Raw genomic sequence first — 20,576 nt, forward strand, 5'->3', positions numbered from 1 at the left:
TTCAAAGAGCACAAGTATCCTTTTGGCTCAGAAGAATATACATCAGAAATGAAAGACTCTTGAGGTTTTTTAATCTCATACATTTTCAGACTCTAAGTTACTCTGTTTCTAAAGAAGCTCTTACTACTTGCACAAAGGAAATAGGGGAAAAAATGGGATTCTTATTTGATCAAAAGTTTGCAATTGGTCATATTAAAAAGCAAACATTCCAACAGAGTAAAACTCCCAAACATGTATTTGTATTAAAACCTGGTTACACTTTCACATCAAAAGGACCTTTTGATTTAGAATTATATTTTTTTTTCTGGAAACTTGAGTAGTGCCAGGGGTATTTACATCTATGTCACCATTCACAGAATACTTAATTTTAGAATGTGTTTAATGGAAAAGTAAGCATACTTAACTGGAATGATTCACCTGTTTTTTTTTTTTAATAGAGAAAACCTTCGGTTTTTCTTCTGATATTTAACAAAATACTTATCTCTTCCACAGAATCTACCTGTTACTCGTATTTTAGACAATCTCATGGAGATGAAGTCAAATCCTGTGAGTAGCATCTAACGGTGTACTTATAAGTTCATGAACATATCAAACTCGGTACATGAAAAGCAGTAAAATCTGAGCTCATTGTGGGCTTAATCACAGCAGACTACATAAAGGAAAGAGTCCATGTTCTCAAAGAGCCTTGTTAGCCATTATCACAGATAATGAGAATTGGTTTTCTCAGCTGCTCTAACTGTTCTGGCCAGCTCTCATTGAAATTAATTGCAGATTGTATTCTCTATATAGTAAAACATCCTAAGGAGCAAGCTTCAGTAAATGACAAAGAACTAGTGGGCATCAGCTGGTGTGGTATAAGGAATACCAGACCAACTTAACTTTATGAAAATTAGGAGAGGAGTACACAGTGTATGTGTTCAGATGGCACAGAAGTCTTGGCCTGAAAAGTAAATTGAGAGGGAGAAATTGTTGGATGAATAGAGAAATGGGTAAATATTGTTAGCATCTACTGGCTTTCCAAGCTATCCATTCACAATTCAAGAAAGGAATGTGAAGGTCGTCACAGTCCGTTTCATACAACAGGTCATCCTGTTATTATGGCGACTAGCAAGTGGTTATCACAAGTCTAGAGTCAAGAAAGGCAGCATCAGAACCCTAGTTTGGGTGGATCTGGGTCTCTGGGGATTTTGGCAGCAAGGCTTAAGATCCCATGCTAAGAAAGATGGAACAGAATCTTGAGATAAATATGTCACTTTTTGTAATTGTTGAAACATGATAATAACATTAAATTAACAAATAAACCTATTTAAAAATCTGCCCATGTGAAAACAAAGAGTGTAGTAAAACATCCCCAAGGGGGACAATTACGATTATGAAAGGAATGAGAGGATGTTCTAGAATGATAAGCTAAAAAGGGTTGGATTCTTCAGTCTAGAAATTTATACACAGAAAATAGTATACAGTGTAGTGTAACAATAGATTTCCTTGAAACATCGTGGAATGTACAAAGACATAGTTCTTGAAAAGCCTGAAAGCTTAAGAGAAGTATACATTTATAACTAATTATCTTAGAGAATACTGCTTCATAATAAACTTTGAATTTGTGGGAGATACTGTCCCAAACACTAATAAGATTAAAAATATAAATAAATGCAGAATTTTAGATGCCAAATACACACGGGGTTAAGGAAATTTAGGATATTTTGTTATTGTCCCTAATTTTGAAGTTGACATAATGAATAATGATAGTAATAAAGATGAAAGCTCATTTTTATTACATACTTTTTATGTGTCAAGAACCATTCAAAACATTTTTCACATTTAGTTTTTATTAGAACCTTCTACAAAAAATATTGGGTATTTTTTTGTTGTTATTTTGGGGTTTTTTGTTGTTGTTTTTTAATTTATTTATTTGATGGAGAGAAATCACAAGTAGGCAAAGAGGGAGGTAGAGAGAGAGGAGGAAGCAGGCTCCCTGCCAGGCAGAAAGCCGGATGCAGGACTCGATCCCAGGACCCTGAGATCATGACCTGAGCCAAAGGCCAAGGCTTAACCCACTGAGCCACCCAGGTACCCCCCAAAAATACCGTTTTATTGTTATTTTCATTATATGGGTGAGGAAACTTTGCACAATAAAGTTAATTAAGTTGCCCAAGGACACAAAGTTAATAAATGGCAGAGCTGGGCAGGCCACATTTTTTAGCACTGTGCTATATTGATGAGGCCAAGAAACATGCTTTTCATGGAATCACAGAGCTTTAGAGTTTAAAGAAACATTAGAAGTTATTTAAACAGTGGGGGAGAGGAAACCAAGAGATATTAAATGACTTCTCCCAAGTCACACTATTTTAAATAGCAGAATTAGAACCAAAAACCTACTATTCCTATATTTCTGCTTACTGCTCATTCCAGCATACACATGTGTTCCACAATACTTGTCATAGGCACATGGATGGCTAAATTATGGTTCTTATTCTAATGTTTCTCCAGATTATGTAAGTTCCTTTATTAGTTAACTGGTAACTCTAACTGTATAACTGAAAACACATTACTACAGACAGATATTTTTTAACTAGAAAGAGTAAATTTTTTCTGCTTTAAAAGCATTTCTTTATCCATCTGCTAGATGAGGCAGTTACCTGCACTTTCTCTTATCCTTTTCCTGTTCCCAGATAGACAACTTGATTTGGAGGCATTAAAGAGAGATTAGCAAAATACTTAAGAGTTTAGCAAAGCGGACTAAGTTAGATCTGGCTAGTAATCTTCAGTGCATCTTATCTCAAAGGCCTGAAAATGCTATAACCTAATTCTAGATGCATTTTTACCACTTAGTAGGTGTTCCCTTTTGATTTGTCTCGACTGGATAAGTTAAAAGGGAATTACAGAAATATCAGATGGGTTTCGCCTTGTAACTCTGGTTGGTAATGGTTTCCTGGAGCAATGTGCTGAAGGGTTCTGATGCTACTCTTGAGTGCACTGAGAGTTTTGTGATTGGTTAGGAACTGTCCACCACTGAGTTACAGCACTAGGTGGTGGCAACCAATGCATGGTTTGTCATCAGTCAGGTTTGCATCGAGCCATCTGTGCTCCAGCAAGCCACTGTCTGCTTCGGCTGACTGTGTTGCAGAAGGAGAGGGAGGCAGAGATTAGGGAGCGGTTACACTGCTAGCAGTAAAACAGTACTTTGCAGATCCTTTACTATTTAGACGCTAGTCTCCAGTTGAGAGATTACATAACTCCTTATGCACAACGTCAGAAATCTACAAAGTTCTGAAAACTGAAGGATTATGTATACCTGCACTCCCATAACTGGGCATGTCACACTGTATCGTTCATGCATGATACCATCTAAAAACTTTTTAAATTCAAGTTGCCAGAATACATCTAACTCCAAATGTTTCAAATAATAGAGATTATGAACCTGTATTAGGTTATTCTGTGTATTCAGTAAAATCATGGACATATAATAAAATTCTAAAACAGAAACAAAAAAATAATTATATTGGTTTATAAAATGGGTATATTTTCAAGACAGTATAGCAATATTAGTGTAGTATAGTATTGTGGTTAAGAGCTTGGGCATTGAAACTAGGCTACTTGGGTTCAAATCCTGTACTTCCCATACTTACTAGTTATGACCTTAGGAAATTTAGATAACTTCTCTGTACCTCACTTTGCCCATCTGAAAAAAACAGGTAACAATAACTACCTCATAGATGTTATGGGGATTTAAGTGAGTAATTTCATCTAAAGGATTTAGAATAATGTTTAACATGTAGTAAGTGCTCTGTTAGTAGTAGTGGTGGTGACACAGATTTATTTAACCTACCAGATTAATAGCTTAATTTAATAACATATTCAAAGCCAAACAGGAACTTTCTACAGAGAAATGAAGTTTTGTTTTGTTTTGTTTTGTTTTTTTAATAGGAAACTGATGACTATAGATACTTTGATCCCAAAATGCTGCGGGGCAATGACAGGTAAGCAGCTCTTGACTTGTGTAATTGGTTTGTAGGTCTTCCCACCTGGCTAAGAATGGAAATAATTTTTGTTACAAATCAGTAATTGCTTATTAAAAAATTCAAACTATGTCGAAAACTGGTAAGTAAACAAAATATATAATCCTATTATCTATAGATAATCACTGCTAATCTTACTTGACATTCGGTTCTTTTCAAGTGTATATACTCACACACCAAAAAAATACATTGGGCTTGTTGTTTTGTTTTTGTTTTTTTATGACGAGATGGCAGTATTACAGACTGTTTGGGGGAGGGGAATTTGGATGTGTATTTAAATGAACATTCTTACTGAACCAAAGCAAAGACAGGAACTTTATGTTGGATACCAGTTGTTATTTTTATTTAACTGGCCCATACGAGCTAAGCCCCCATAGATTATTGTAAATAGTTCTTTATGGCAGTGAAACATTCTACAGATGATTTCTCTATAACAAACATGGTGTGGTAATGTTCTTGTTTGCTTCACTATGGATATCATTTTTCAGGATTTACTTCATGGGAGTATGAAAAATAGCCTACAAGACATAAAGAATAGGCCTAAATAGGAGGGGAAAAAAACCTTCTAAGAATGATCTTTTTTCTCACCTAGACTTGGATGAAGCTGGTTTCTTGCCTACATTTTATGTTTGGGATCTTTAGAACTTTGTCCCTGCTTTATCCTAAGCTTTTATCTTTATCAATAGAACAGAAAATCTAGTACTAGATAGTTGATTGTTAGATTATACTGTAACTTAAAAGGTTATTTTCTTAACAGAAATATTGCTAAAGTTGAGAAAGAAGCTGCTAAGAGCAGCTGCAGCTGGCAAAGGAGAATTTGACAAAGAATATATTCTGGAAGGGAGAGAAAGAGGGGTGACAGATGAGGAGTTTGGGGCTTCTTTTGAGAGTGGTGAAAAATGTTCTGAAGTTAGTGGTGACGGTTGTACAACTCTGTAAATATAGTAAAACCTACTGATTTGTATACTTTAAGATAGTGAATTTACAACTCTTTTCCTGTCTTGATATTCTCCGGCTTATGTTTTATCCTTATATTTGCATATGGCTAACAAGTAGGCGTATTTTGCTTCTTAGAAACTTCTTTGCCTTCTTCTGAGTTATTTCATCACAATTAACCTTGATTATTAATAATACTGTGCTATTTAAATCTCTCCTTATTCTATGTGTACTCTTAGAGAAACCTAAAGCACTCTGGAAGGAGGTTAATCACTGATGAGGTGTTGAAGTCGAGTGGGCTTCTGGCCCTTTCTTTGGAGAATTCATTCAGACAGGCCATAGAAATGATGAAAAGATGATAAAGCTGTCAAATTGGCCTTTCAGTAATTAAGGACGGTGTAATAGCACTCTTCTCTTCATTGAGATTTTTTAAAAATTGCTTGTGAGGAAAACCTAAGTTCTCTTTGTATAGCCTGTTTTAGCACCAAAACAAATATATGTGATTCACACAAGCATTGAAAAATATCTTTATTAAAAGATCTCTTGGACACCAAATAAGTATTTTTAAAATACATTTTAAGTATATAAAGATGAGGCCAATACATATAATAATATATAGTGGTATATAGAAATACAAAGAAATAAGCTACAACAAAATGCACATTTCTCCTTTATCCCCCCATCTCCTCCTGTTACTTCCCATACATGCGTTTATAGTTTTTTCCACAGATGTAGATACTGACAAACTGTAAAATTATGTTGAATATAGTAAAATCTCATATAATTTACCACTAAAATATATTTTATCAACTTAGCTTATTCCTTCTGAGAGCTGCTGCTCAGTGTTTCCTTCTCCCTTCCAGTTTTCTCTTAGATTTTATTTTAAAGTTAACAGATTGCCGTACTCCCTTTTAGATACACATGTACTTCATATTCCTCTGCATCCCAATTCACTATTTGGGTACACAGAACTAAAGGACCCTGTCTCAAAGAAAGTGAAGGGGGAAGAACTGTAATCCATATCTAATTGTGTGTGCACGTGTGTTTCCCCTACTTCTTTTATCCATAGTGAAAGCCTTCAGTGAAATTTTCACCAACATTTTTCTTTGTTGCAGCTCAGTTCCAAGGAACAAAAATCCATTCCAGGAGGTAAGTTCTGTATAAAAATTCTGTCTCTAAAACAGAAGGAAGATTACCAAGCAGTCTTGAAGAATTGCTTCATCTTAAATATGGCTTTATTAAAATTACTGTATGGTAATTTTTATAAATCCAGTTCTGTATAACCAAATTAGTAACCATCTTTTCCTGATTTATAAAACAACTTAGAATAGTTTAAGCTAAAAATAAATGATACAGCCAATGGATACTTGGGCAGTTTCCATAGTTGGCTATGGCAGACAGTGCTGCTATAAACATTGGTGTGCATGTATCCCTTTGAGTTAGTATTTTGTCTCTTTTGGGTAAATACCAAGTAGTATGATTGTTGGATTGTAAGGTAGTTCTTTTAACTTTTTAAGGAAACACCATACTGTTTTCCACAGTGGCTGCACCAGTTTGTATTCCCACCAGCAGTGTAAGAGGGTTCCTCTTACTCCACATCCTCCCCAACACCTGTTGTTTTTTGTGTTGTTGATTTTAGCCATTCTAACAGGTGTGAAGTGGTATCTCATGGTGGTTTTGATTTGTATTTCCCTGATGATGAGTGATGCTGATTGAGCATCACTGCTCATGTAAGTGTCCATTGACTGATGACTGGGTACAGAAGATGTATTTTTACAGTGGACTATTAGCCATAAAAAGAACAAAATCTTGACATTTGCAACAACATGGATAGAGCTAGAGTATATTATACTAAGTGAAATAAGCCGGAGAGAGACATACCTTATGATTTCACTCATATGTAGAATTAACAAACAAAACAAATGAGCATGGAGAAAAAAGAGACAAACCAAGAAACACTCTTAACTATAGAGAACAGGCTAATGGTTACAAGAGGGGATGTGGGTTGGGGGACTGGGATTAAGGAGTACACTTGCTACAAAGAGCGCCTGATGTTTATGGAACTGTTGAATCCCTGTATTATACACTTGAATCTAATACTATACTGTATAGTAACTAACTGGAATTTAAGTAAAAATCTTTTTAAAAAGGGACACAAAATTGGGTAATTCATGAAAAAGAAGTCTAAGACTATGGTAAAAGTTTTTTGTGTGTGGAACTCGTTTCTAAAATTGGCTTCCAGACTTTTGTGAAGATAACTATGACTCTGTTTTCATTTGAAATACAAGAAGCTTCTTAACAAAAATTAGTAAAGAACGTTTTGGAAATTATATGCCAAGTTTCGTTTTTCCTACCTACAATAAATAACCTTAAATTTTTAAAAAGGCTTTTGGAGGAAGCCCTTTAGATTTACTTGCTATTACTTAACTGAAGAATGAGATTTACTTTCCTCTTTACACTTTTTAGAAACAAATTGCTTTTTAATTAAAGTAGCATTAGGTGCTTAGGATGTGACCTTTTGCTAGTTTGTAATTTTTTTATGTAAGTTGTATAATAATGCTTTGAACTAAAAACCATGTTGGTTAAAAGGTAAAATACTGTTTCTTTCAACTTACCTTTTTTTTTTTTTGTCTGCATTTTTAGGCAATTGTTTTTGTAGTGGGAGGAGGCAACTACATTGAATACCAAAATCTTGTTGACTATATAAAGGTACATGTTGGCCTTTTTATTCTTTAATCCTTTCATGTTTCACAGTTGTTCTTTGTCTTCAGCATACTAGCATTCTCTGATGGCTCTTCTGACTCTTACCCCCTTTCCTGGTCGTAGGCTAAAAGTCCTCATAAAGGGGAAATGCCTGTAAGCTCATTGTTTTCCAATTCCTGTCACGTTTCTAGCCTAAAATTGTAGTTAATCTGGAAAATAATGTATCTTATTGATGCAATGTACTTGGAAGCTATCTTAATTTGACTTTAAATATTCAGAGACCACTTGAAGCTCATAGCAGCAGGGAATGACAGACAACTGTGCAAAAGTATATGAAGGAGAGGGTGTAACTTCAAGAGGAAAGCACCGTTTAAAATGTAGGGGCAACAGAATTACATTAAATAATGATCATTCCTTATGTCCTATGTTATGTAAGGCTTTAAAAAGGTTGAGATTTTGCAAGCATAATTTTGAAGAAACATTGCAGTCTACCAAATATTTTACTGCAAACTTGTTTTTAATCATGTATAAGCTTGACTACTCATCTCTTTCTACTACAGAATTTTTAATTTTGTGAAATGTTTTAGTAAGTTGATTCTTTGTAACAAGTAATTGATAATTAACTAAATCTAGTTTTTTCTCTGATCAGTCACTTTGATCAGAAGAACAGCAAACTATCAGCAATAGGTATGTAAGCCCTTTATCCTTTACTTAATTACAGTTTACTAAGTATTTTTTTCCCCTGATTATTATCCTCTACCCACAAAAACATAGGTAGTAGAGCACATGATACTATGACTGGTCAGGCATATAGTAGATATTTTAAGTTCCCATATCCAAGCACCTTTAACAGATCATTACTTAGGGTAACAGCTACACTGTGGTCTTCAGCTCTGTTGTTGAACAAATTATTTTGTATACATGTTAGTGGCAGTAGTATCCTAATTTTGCCTCTGCAGAGGGATCTTAGAAAATACATCAAACCTATGAAATGAGAAAGTGTAAAAGAAAAAGGATTAGAATTATTGCAAGTGTCTATCCCCAAGATGTTATTGGCATCATCAGGACCTACAATATGGGTAACTGCAAATTCAATCTTTTGAACTGGAACCCATCTTGGACCTTCAGTTTCAAATGAAGGAGGCAGTTTTCTGCAAACCTTGTAGGCATGTAAGGATAGCTCATAGTATTACTCTTACTCCTGGCCTCTTACAAGGTACAGAGATAATGTTACTTTTTCCCTTTTGTGTTATTCACTTATTGGCTCCTTTTCGGAGAGTCCAAAATTTCATTCTTTCCTTGCGTCAGTCATTTTTCTTAGAATTTGACCCCAGGTTTAGAAGACGGTCAGATTCAGGAAGATGACTGATGGATAAGGCAGGCAGCAGTGTGAGAATGCTTTCCCCTTGGTCCATTCCTGGGTAGGGTTGGGTAAGTGCAAGCTTATAGGACTGTCTGGTCCACCTGTTAATCCCAGTTTAGACAGGCAAAAAGTAGAAACAGCCCTTTCCATCATGCCTCAGACAGATTTAGAGGTAGTATTTTGGTGTCATGTTTGGAATTAATCCATGTCCCTGTATTACAGGATCACATAGAGAAAAAAACATTTTTAGAAATGCAGAATAAGGGGGTATAGCTCAGTGGTAGAGCATTTGACTACAGAAATGCAGAATAAATTTTTGTTAGTTCCTATGTTATTACCCTCTTCATCTCTCCCTTTTTCTTCCTGCAGTATCTTAAAAATCTATCCCCTGTTGATTCTCCTGTAGAGTTGTATGCCTGTTACATTTTAACACACATTCCATCATACAAGCTACTCTGTCTCGGCAGGACAGGTGTTCAGTTTAGGAAATGTGTCTAAATGTCTGTTCCAGTTTTTAGTCAGTCCGCTACTTTGTGTCTGGTGAGGTATGTAAGTCAGTCTGTTGTATATGAGGCTTCTTAGCACTCTTAATGAACTGCACCCATAGCAAAATGGGTTTGTCAAGTAAAATATAAAAAGAGCCCAAAATGAAATGCTTTCTGCTGAGGCTTCTAATAGAGTGTTAAAGGTGTTTGCTGCAATAACCAGATGCACAAACCCAAATCCAAAATGATTGTCTATTCTGGATGAAACCGGTTGCTGTCTACATGGAACCAAAGGTCATAGGCTATTGTCATTCTGTGTAAATATATGTTTTCATTTATCTTAGGTGTATACCTAGGAGTGGAATTCCTGGATCACTGTAACTTATATGATTAAGTGTTTCAGGAATTGCTAGACTGTTTTCCAAACAGACTGCACCATTCTGCATTCACGGAAGCCATGTATGAAGATTTTGACTTCTCCACGTCATCACCAGCACTTGTTATTGGACTTTTTGATTCTGACTATCCTAGTGGGAGTGAGGTGGTATCTCAGTGTGGTTTTGATTTTCATTTCCCTGATTACTTAGGATGTGAAGCATATTTTCATTACTTATTGGTGATTTCTCTCTCTTCTTTGGAGAAATGTCTATTCAGATTGTTGCCCATTTAAAAATTTAGGTGTTTGCCCTTTTATTATTGAGTTTTAAGAGTACCTTATATAATCTGGAAACAAGTCCCTTATCAGATATGTGATTTACAAATATTTTCTCCCATTCTTTAGGTTACCTTTGCACTTTTAGATGGTGTTTTTTAAAGTACAAGAGTTTTTTTCTAATTTTTTTGAAATCCAATTTGTATTGTTGCTCATGCTTTTGGTGTCATATCTAGGAGTCCTTTGTCAAATCTAAGGTCTTGAAAAGACTTCTAAAAGAAAAGAAAAACCTTTTCACTCTTAGATGTAGATCATTGATCCATTTTGAGTAAATTTTGCATGTAGTATGAATTAGGCAAGAATAAGAAAGAAAAGGCGTCCAAATTGGAAAGAAAGTTAAAACTCATGTCACTATTAGCAGATGACATATAGAGAAAATACCAGGGACTCTCAAAAACTGTCAGAACTCAGTACAGTTGCAGGATATAAAAATAATACCCAGATAGCTGTTGCATTTCTATACACTAATAAACTATCAGATAAATCAAGAAAACAGTCCCATTTACAGTCACATTTAAAAAAATTAAGTACCTAGGAATAAATTTAATGAAAGGCATGTTTATTGTAAACTACAAGCCACTGAAGACATAGAGATATTTTGTGTTCATGATTGAAAGAATCAATATTGTTGAAGTGTCCATACTCCAAACCTGTTGATTGGTTCATTGTAATCCCTGACAAAATTCCAGTGGCACTTTTTCACAGAAATAAAATAAACAATCCTAAATTTGTCAGAAGCCACAGAAGACCATTAATAGCCAAAGTAATCTTGAGAAAGAAGAATAAAGCTGGGGGCATCACATCTTCTAATTTCAAACTGTATTACAAAGCTGTGGTAATAAAACAGTATGGTACTAGCATAAAAACAATCACATATATCAGTGGAAGAGAACTGAAAGCCCAGAAATAAACCCATACAACATATGGTACATTAATTTACAACAAAGATGTCAGGAATGTACAGTGGGGCACAGGACAGTCTCTTCAATAAATGGTGCTAGGAAAGCTAGACAGCCACATGTAAAAGAATAAAGTGAAATCGATCTCTATTTTATACTATACACACAAATTAGCTCAAAATGAATTAAGGATTTGAACATAAGACCTGAAATCATAAAACTCATAGAAGAAAACAAGCAGTCAATTCCGTGACTGACATGGGTCTTAGCAGTGATCTTTTTAATCTGACACCAAAAGCCAAAGCAACAAAAGCAAAAATAAATGAGATTACATCATAGTAAAAAGTTTCCCCACAGCAACGGAAACCATCAACAAAAGGAATAGGCAGCCTACTGAATAGGAAAATATGTTTGCAAATAATGTATCTGACAAGGGATTAATATCCAGAATATACAAAGAACTTATACAACTCAACACCAGAAAATAATCCAATTAAAAATTTGCAGAGGAGGGGCACCTGGGTGGCTCAGTGGGTTAAAGCCTCTGCCTTCGGCTCAGGTCATGATCTCAGCCCTGTGCCGGGCTCTCTGCTCAGCGGGGATCCTGCTTCCCTTCCTCCCTCTCTGCCTGCCTCTCTGCCTACTTGTGATCTCTGTCAAATAAATAAAATCTTTTAAAAAGAAAAAAAAGTGCAGAGGACCTGAACAGACATTCTTTTCCAAACAAGACGTACATATGGCCAACAGACAGATGAAAAGATGGTCAGCATCATTAATCATCAGGGAAATGTAAGTGAAAACCACAATGAAATTCACCTCATACCTGTTAAAATGACTATCCCCCTATCAAATAAATAAATAAATAAATAACAAATGTGTCAACCACACAGAGGAAGGGAGACCCTCATGCATCGTTGGTGGGAATGTAAATTGGTGCAGCCACTATGGAAAACAACATGGAGTTTCCTCAAAAAAGTAAAAATAGAACTACCATCCAGCAATTCGACTTCTGAGTATTTATGTGAAGAAAACAAAAACACTAGCTGGAGAAGATATGTGTACCCTTATAGTCACTGCAGCATTGTTTACAGGAGCCAAGATATGGAAACAACTTAAATATCCATTGATAGATGAATGGTAAAGAAATTGTGCATGCGTATGTGCCATAAAAAAGAATGAAATCTTGCCATTTGTGACAACATGCATGGATGGAGGAGGCATTATCCTAAGTGAAATAAGAAAGACCCCATATTGTTTCTCTTATATGTGGACTCATTTAAAAAAAAAAGAAAAAGAAACTCATGGGGCACCTGCGTGGCTGAGTCAGTTAAGCATTCGACTCTTGGTTTCAGCTCAGGTCGTGATCTCGGGGTCATGAGATTGAGCCCTGCTTTGGGCTCTACACACAGCATACAGTGTGCTTGAGATTCTCTCTGCCCCTCTGCTCATGTGTTCTCTCTCTCTCCAAAAATTAATTAATTAATTAATTTTAAAAGCTCTTAGATTTAGAGAACAGATTTGTGGTTGCTAGAGGTAGGTGGGAGAAATGGGTGAAAGGGGTCAAAAGGTTAAAAAAAAATTCAAATATACTGAGGCTAAGACTCAACCTTCCAAAAATACAAGAAAATTATTTGTGATTGTTACATAGAACATACTAGCTCTGCCACAACAGTGGTTAGATAAATGACACTCTGGTAGCCCCCAAATCAATAGGCTTCACAAAGGCTTTTCACATCTCTGCAAAGATGTACCTGCCTTACACGTGAAATGTACTAGAAAAAAATGCATGGACATTGACCTTCTGAACATACCAGTAGAACCAGCTGTGAAATGAAACTGGTAGTCAATCCTTCATCATACAAATAACCATCTTCCTTTTTTATTTTTATTTTTTTAAAGATCTTATTAATTTGAGAGAGCACTCTAGCAGGGAAGATGAGCAGAGGGAGAAGCAAGCCCTGGGCTGAGTCGGGATCCTGACTCGGCTCAGTCTCAGGACTCCAGGATCATGACCTCACCCAAAGGCACTTAGCTGAATGAGCCACCCATGTGCTCCTAAGTAACCATCTTCTTACTTTGTCTGATTTTGAGAGCAGACATTTATGTATGGAGGTATATTTGTTAAAGCAAAAGTATAGTTTAGAAATTTCTAATATCTGATTCTCCAGTAATAGTATCAGACATTTTGAAGTTATAAGGTAAATTTCCAAAAGGAATAATTCAGACTCTTGAGGGTTTTCGGGGACTCAGTCATTTGCATAGGTGCTCTGAACAAATATATAAAGTATACAGTAGGCTTTGAATAAGTGTACCTGTAGCCTTTTGTTTCATTTTATAGTTGCAGAAATAATATGCACTGATATCCAAAAGCAATTTGGAAGTAAAAGCATGCTGACCCCCAAAGGAAAAAAAAAAAAAAGTTGGTAATAGGTAACCAGATGTATCAGTAATTGAACTTAAAGCCACCACAGATTGTGCTCTTGACGGAAGATGACTGGCTAGAGATGACTGGCTAGAGAATGAACTAGATGTAGTTAATAATTGCTACCTTGAATCCAGGTACTGGTATATTTCTTAAAGTTCAGTTTTTAATGGAAGAAAGATGTATCAAGTTTGTGCATAATTGAGAAGTTTGCACAGGAATATTGGTAAACTGCAATGTTTAAACCTATAGTACAGGATTAATCTCAGGTAGTTCGTTTCAACCCTGTGCTTACTTATCTCTGGGAATCTTGGGAGCCATGTGCTGACAGCTGGCTAACTGAATGTAATGTACTAACTAGTCAGTCAGCCCTAGTCCTGGGCTAGGGCCCAAGATAGACTGGGGGCAACTTGCACTAGTTTGTCACCACTGTTTAATAGAAATGTAAATATTGATGATTTGCGCCCAATTTCTGTAATGTTTTCTTCTGCTACTGAGCCTGGTTATGCACCCTGATTTTGGTTACATGATCAGAGAGATATAAAAGACCCCTGAGACAAGAGTGGGGCTGCAGGGGACTGCAACCAGGGTGTGTCTATCTTCACTGTAACTTGGTGGTTCACAATTGAAAATTAAGTGTGCCCTATGCTACTGAGATGGAATCCTGGAAGCTGTGCCTGGGATATTTGGACCCTTCTAATGTTTCCTATGCTTTTTTTATCCTCCTTTGCTGTGATCTCTACCTTTATTAATGTCTTATATAAGTATATCCTGTGGAGCCTCAAGAATCCCACTTACATGACCAACCCTATGTGGTTGCTGCACATAACATCTCATTTTGAAAAAATGAGAGTGACTGTGTGACTATTGATTTATTTGTTCTCAGAAATGGCCAGCTAGGACATTTATTGAGCCAACCATGTTTAATACAGCTGATACAAGAGAAAAACCTTTTTTTGTGATATATTACAAAGCCATAATTCTGTTTCTTGACAAATTACCATATTTGCTTTGTTGTAGAATAAACTTTTTACATTACAGAAGAAATGAATTTTCCTTGAAGTACACAATACATAGAATAATTAAGGACTTACCAAAATTCTGCAGTAGACATTTTGACTGCTATAATTGGGTTACAGTATTCTGCCAAAATTAGGAATGAAATTCATAAGGAGTTACAAAATGAAGTGTATTAATATATAAATAATGTATTGCACAAATGAAACTGCGGATACAATTCATGCTATTTGTACCATGTCCTACTGTCAGCATAACCTACTGTCAGCATAACCAAACCATAGGAATGTTTTCTTCAAGTAGTACAGATCCCACATTGGATGAGTGTTGGCCTAGGATTTTGTAGACAGTTGTTGTTCCTGTGAAATATGGTGGTCATCAGATTCCTTCTGTTTTCAGTATAAATGGTACCAACAGGGTACTCTAATACATTTTTCAAAAAACATTCCCATTTCACCACTTTTTTTCCATTAGTTTTAGGATCAACATTTGTACACTAAAATTCAACAGCTGCCTCCACCCCTGAAGAAAACCTTAAAGAATAATAAAAAGTCTTATTAGCCTTGATCACTGTTCTTAGGAATATTGAAAATACTACTTGTTACTTACTTATAGGAGTTTTCTCTTATTTTTACAGGGGAAACAAGGCAAACACATTTTATATGGCTGCAGTGAACTTTTTAATGCTACACAGTTCATAAAACAGGTAAAGTGCACCTTGTTAGTTTCTCTTAACAAATCATAACTTGCTGTTGATGTTTTTCAAAAGAGAGCAAGAGAATCATCATATTCATTTAAGCCAGCTGAAGTCAAAACCCATAGAGCTATAAAAATACAAGATTTTGCTATGAACAACTATACAGAAAACTCTGATAAGTAACATTATTTCTAGTATCCCAAATCTATGAAAAGATAAATTCAGAAAAATTAAAAGTGGAGTAGTGTACTCAGGCAAAATTTGGTTCACCATTTCCTTTTATACTGTCCACATTTCTGACTTTGCCAACCATCTCACAAATTGGGCTAAGAAATTAACTTTGTCGAAGCTAATTACTGGGAATGCTCCATAGTCTAACCAGTGATGTTCACTCGTTTTTGCCTGGGCTGCCATAAAAACCCCAACAGCGCCCTTTTCCTACCATCCTTTTCCGGCATAACTTTCTTATCCTCAGGATGGGTTTTTTTGTATTTTTAACCTTAATGTAGTTGCCCACTGAGAGGGGAATACAGAAAAGTTCGAGAAGGTAGAGTGAACACAGGTACACTCCCCATTAACATTTCACTGTACTTGCTTTATAAGATACCTACTCATTTATCCATTCTTTATTCAGTTCATTGCTACAACTTCAGTAATTTCAAAGTAATCCAGCATTTTACTGTTTGTGGGTTTTTGTTTTGTTTTTTAAGATTTTATTTATTTATTTGACAGAGATCACAAGTAGGCAGAAAGGCAGGCAGGGAGAGAGAAAGGAGGAAGCAGGCTCCCCACTGAGCAGAGATCCCGATGTGGGGCTCAATCCCAGGACCCTGGGGTCATGACCTGAGCTGAAGGCACAGACTTTAACCCACTGAGCCACTTAGGCGCCCCTACTGTTTGCTTTCTGTTAGTTTGAAATAGTTGGGCCATCCTCTGTTCCTCCTTTCCTGCCTTTCTTTGTATTATTTGAACACTTCTGTATTTTAGCTGAGCTCTGCATTATTAATTTTAACAGTTGCTCTAGAGATCACAATCTATACATCTTTAACTGTTTAGAAACTACAGTTAATATACTGCCACTTGCATTAAATATAGAAACCTTGCAACCCTATAGACCCATTCCCTCAGCTCTTCTGTGATTGTGATATATTTTACATCTCTGTGTCATTAACCTCACAAGACAGTGGACAGTGTTATCATTTCCACTTCGGTCATCTGTATCATAAGGAAATCCTTTGCATTTACACAGATTTGATTTCCAGCGTTCTTCATCCCTACTACCTCTAGTAGATTTTAATTTCCATCTGTTGACTGCAAAACTTTTAGGATTTATTATAGCTCTGGTATACTAACAGTGAATTCTCTTAATTTTCTTTTATATGAGAATGTATTTTACCTATATTCTTAAATATTTTTGCTGGATATAGAAATCTGGATTGATAGTTTTTCAAAACTTTAAAGATGTTATTTCACAGTCTTATACTCTCCATTGTTTCTGATAGGAAGGCAGCAGTATTAAGATTCATACAATTTTGCATGTGATGTGAAATTTTTCATGATTTCCTCATTATGTTTGGTTTTTAGCAGTTAGGATGTGTATATAGATATGACTTCTTGTGTATTTATGACTTCTTGTATATTTATCTTATTTGGGGATCGCTGAGCTTCTTGACTCTGTCAATTTGTACCTTCACCAAATTTAGGCCATGTACAGCTGTTCTTTCTTGAATTATTTTATGCCCAATTTTCTCCTCTCCTTTTCAGACTCCAGTCACCTATATGTTCAACCTTTTATATTATGCCAAAGATCTCTGAGCATTCTGTTTGGGGTTTTTTGTCTAAGATTTTTTTTAAAGTTTTCTTATTTAAGTAATCTCTACACCCAATTTGGGACTTGAACTCAGGACCCCAAGGTCAAGAGTAGCATGCCATTCCAACTCAGGCAACCAGGTACCCCTGATTCTGTTCTTTAGAGTATATACTTTAAGTTGAACTGTCTTCAGATTCACTCTTTCTTTTGTTATCTTCTTTTGGCTATTTGAATAATTTTGTATTTACCAGTTCTTAAATATTCATTTGTGTTTTTTGTTTTTTAATAGAGTTTGTATTTCTCTGCTGGGATTTTCTGTCTTTTCATTGTGAACATACTCTCGATTATTTCACTGAGGATAGTTGTCATAGCTGCTTTTAAACCCTGTCTTTTTTAATTACAGCACATGGATCATCTATCTCACTGTATCTCCTGTCTTTACCCCTAGAGAATGGTTCCAATCTTCCTGTTCCTTCATACATTAATTTTAGATAGATTGTATCCTAAACATTGTGAATGTATTTTTTGGGAACTAAATTCTGTTTCTCTGGAGTGCTGATCTGGGCTTTGAGCAGGCAATTAACTTGGTTAGACTCAACATGTCAAACTGTCTCTTGGGCAGCAGCTCACATCTTGCTTCTTAGTCTCTCTCATTCATGCATGATTCAGGGTTTCACTACAGGTTTAGGAAAAGTTTATACACAAAATTTAGGGCTCCTTCACGCTTTCCCTCTCGTTTCCAGGATTTCCTCTAATATTCAGAGGACTTAGTTGCTCCCTGTACTCTGGTTCTTTAGGCTAAGAGCCAAAGAACCAGGGAACTCAGCCAGTGCTAGCTAGTCTCCCCTTCCAAGTAATTGTTCTCTTCCCAAACCTACCAGCTTTCACTTGCTCTCCATGGCCTTCCAGTAGTTGGTTTTTTGTATTTGTTTAAGGTTTATGATTGCTATCCCTGGGAGAATTAGGCCAGTAGTTTATCCAGCCTTCCAGAACTGAAAAACTTTTTTTTTTTTAATCATGTGCTAGAAATATCTAATTATGTGAAGAAGTAAACTCTCAACAGTAAAGCTGCAACTGATATTTTCCTTTACATCTCATACTGAGTTAATACTGACTTTATTCTCAGAGTTTTTGTTTTCCATTTGTTGATTTCTACCTATATTGATATTTTTTTTACCATGACAGCCTTTATTATTATTCAGTTTTAAAAGATCTACTTAAACATTTGAATTGGTGGTAAACATTGAGTGAAAATTTATTATTCTCTATATAAACGCAGTGAACAAAATGAGAACCTAGGATTTTAAGAATACATTTAAGAATACATTTTTAAGGTGTTTACAAATATGTTTGAATGCATAAATTTCTTTTTTGATTAAAGTTACTCTGTTTTGTTTTAGCTGTCACAACTTGGACAGAAATAACACGGAAGAACTTTAATATGAGAATCTACTTGGATAAATGTAGAAGAAAAGTCAAAAGAGCCAGATGATTTCTTCTTCATATCAGTGTCCTAACCATGAAACTAAGAGTTAATTTTTAAGGAAATTCTATACTTAATATAATGTGTACTAATTAAAAGAATAAAGTATTTCAGAAATAAATTTTTAAAATTGTACATTCTCTCTCATGTTTGACAACTGAGAAACAAAGTGCTTAGGAAGGAAAGAAAACTCTGCCTGAATATAATGTTAAAATATCATATATATATATAAATATATATATATATATATTTTTTTTTTATATATATATCAGTATGGTAATTGATTTCTTATGATTGAAGCCAGTGAACATTTAAGAAACATGCAAATGTTGCTTGACTGGTTCATGAATCTCCTATTTGTATGCATTTTTTTTACTTGTATGCATTTTAATTGTAAAATTACTTTCCCGTGTTTTTCTGGTTCCCCCATGTTGCCTCTAGCCTTTAAGTGGATACTTTAATAATCTTCCTCTGGCACACCTATGTACATTTTATCACAGTATCCTTCTTTATCTAATGGCAACAACAAATATCTAGATTGGACCAATACAAAACATTTATCCCATGAAGTTCTAAAAAATATGTAAAATTAAGTGTTAAATTTGGTTCAGACCTTCCTGGTATGTAGGAACAAGGAATGTTGATCAGTCTTGAAACTCAAGGCAGCCATAAGATAAAAGCAAGCCAGTCGCTACAGAAAAAAAAAATTCTTACTGAAAAGCCAGGGACCTTTTCCTCCTAATGAGCCTCATTAAGAGGAATCTATAATGTTATAGATATCCTGATAATAGATAAAACGGAAGAGGAAGAGTCGTAGGACTGTTTCTTTCTGTACTCCCAACCCTCATGAGTCAGTGCCATCATTCTAAGCTCAGGTCAAAAAAAGAGGTCAATTTGGTTAGTGGCCTACTAATCTGACTTACTCTTGAGATAGAATTTAATGTTTTTACTGCTAAAACACATAACCATAGATGAATGGCTTATATGTATTTCACATAGCTTGGGAGGCTAAGAAACCAGCAGATCTGTGTTTGGTGAAGACCCTCTTTCTGGTACTGCTGGGAGCCATCTTCTGGTATCTTCACAGAGTAAGGATTCCTAATACTGTGATCCCCTTATAAGAGTACTAATCCTATCATGGGGGCTCCATCCCTGCAACCTCATACAAACCCAGTTACCTCTCAAAGGCCCCATTTTCAAATCCCATTATATTCGGAGTAAGGGCTTCAACGAAAGAATTTGTAAGGAACACAAACATCTGGTACCTGATACCACATAATCTGCCAAAATGATCAAAGTGCTTTCATGCTCAGGGCTTAAGGAGACAATGTTATAGAGACAGTAATGTTGATCAAGGTGATAAGCTATAGAGAAGATAAAGCAATGTCCCAGTTTCTTCAGTAACAAAGAAGTTTGACTTTATGTTCAGAAAGTATTTTTTAGGTTAAAACTACATGAAACACACAGGAGGTGGTCTCTTTTCATGTTGTATTTGCAGCCAAAAATAAACCAGTCTCATCAATGAATGCACAGTTTTTTTCGAAGTTTGCCTCAAATTCACACAAAAGAAGGTCATTGCCAAGGTTCTGAGATAGAAACCTTTCTGTGGGACCTATTAAAAAAAAAAATTCTGGGGCAGCTTTGGCCTTTCTGTAGCTGTCCACAGCCTAGCACCATCTGTTCTGGTGTGGGTTCCCCAGCAGTCAGTCCACAATAAGGCAAGGGTCACTTTGCTGTGGTCTTGGGATGGGCAGCTCAACAAGTCTACCCAGCAAGCCCCCAGCTTGGCTGATTCAGGAACCAGTTTTATCTGCCCCCAAGGGTGAGTGTCACAGGAATTGATTCCTGCCATTGTAAAGTGCACATCAGGAGTAGAGGTCAATAGGAAAGGGAAATGCTGTTCCAGGCAATTTACAAAAGTTACATCAGTCCTCACAGTAGCACTAACGGGTGGTACAGCACCAATTTTATAGATGGAAACAAAGCTCAATCTTACAGATGGAAACAAAGCTCAAAGCTCAGGACCCTGC

General features: G+C 35.8%; 1 protein-coding gene across 2 annotated transcripts in view; it reads left to right on the forward strand.

Moving 5' to 3' along the window:
* The window catches only part of SCFD1 (sec1 family domain containing 1), a 105,460-nt gene extending 86,779 nt beyond the window's left edge, over positions 1 to 18,681 (forward strand). The window contains exons 20-25 of one of the 2 annotated variants that reach the window (XM_059181827.1): positions 493 to 546; positions 3,928 to 3,980; positions 6,071 to 6,104; positions 7,599 to 7,664; positions 15,194 to 15,262; positions 18,464 to 18,681. In XM_059181827.1, coding sequence (XP_059037810.1) covers positions 493 to 546; positions 3,928 to 3,980; positions 6,071 to 6,104; positions 7,599 to 7,664; positions 15,194 to 15,262; positions 18,464 to 18,487 — 300 coding nt within the window. In that variant the 3' untranslated portion in view covers positions 18,488 to 18,681. The remainder of the gene's footprint in view (positions 1 to 492; positions 547 to 3,927; positions 3,981 to 6,070; positions 6,105 to 7,598; positions 7,665 to 15,193; positions 15,263 to 18,463) is intronic. The other variant, XM_059181829.1, reaches the window with a different exon arrangement.
* Positions 18,682 to 20,576: the final 1,895 nt, after the last annotated feature.

This window comes from Mustela lutreola, chromosome 7 (genome assembly GCF_030435805.1).
Source record: "Mustela lutreola isolate mMusLut2 chromosome 7, mMusLut2.pri, whole genome shotgun sequence".
NCBI lineage: Eukaryota > Metazoa > Chordata > Mammalia > Carnivora > Mustelidae > Mustela > Mustela lutreola.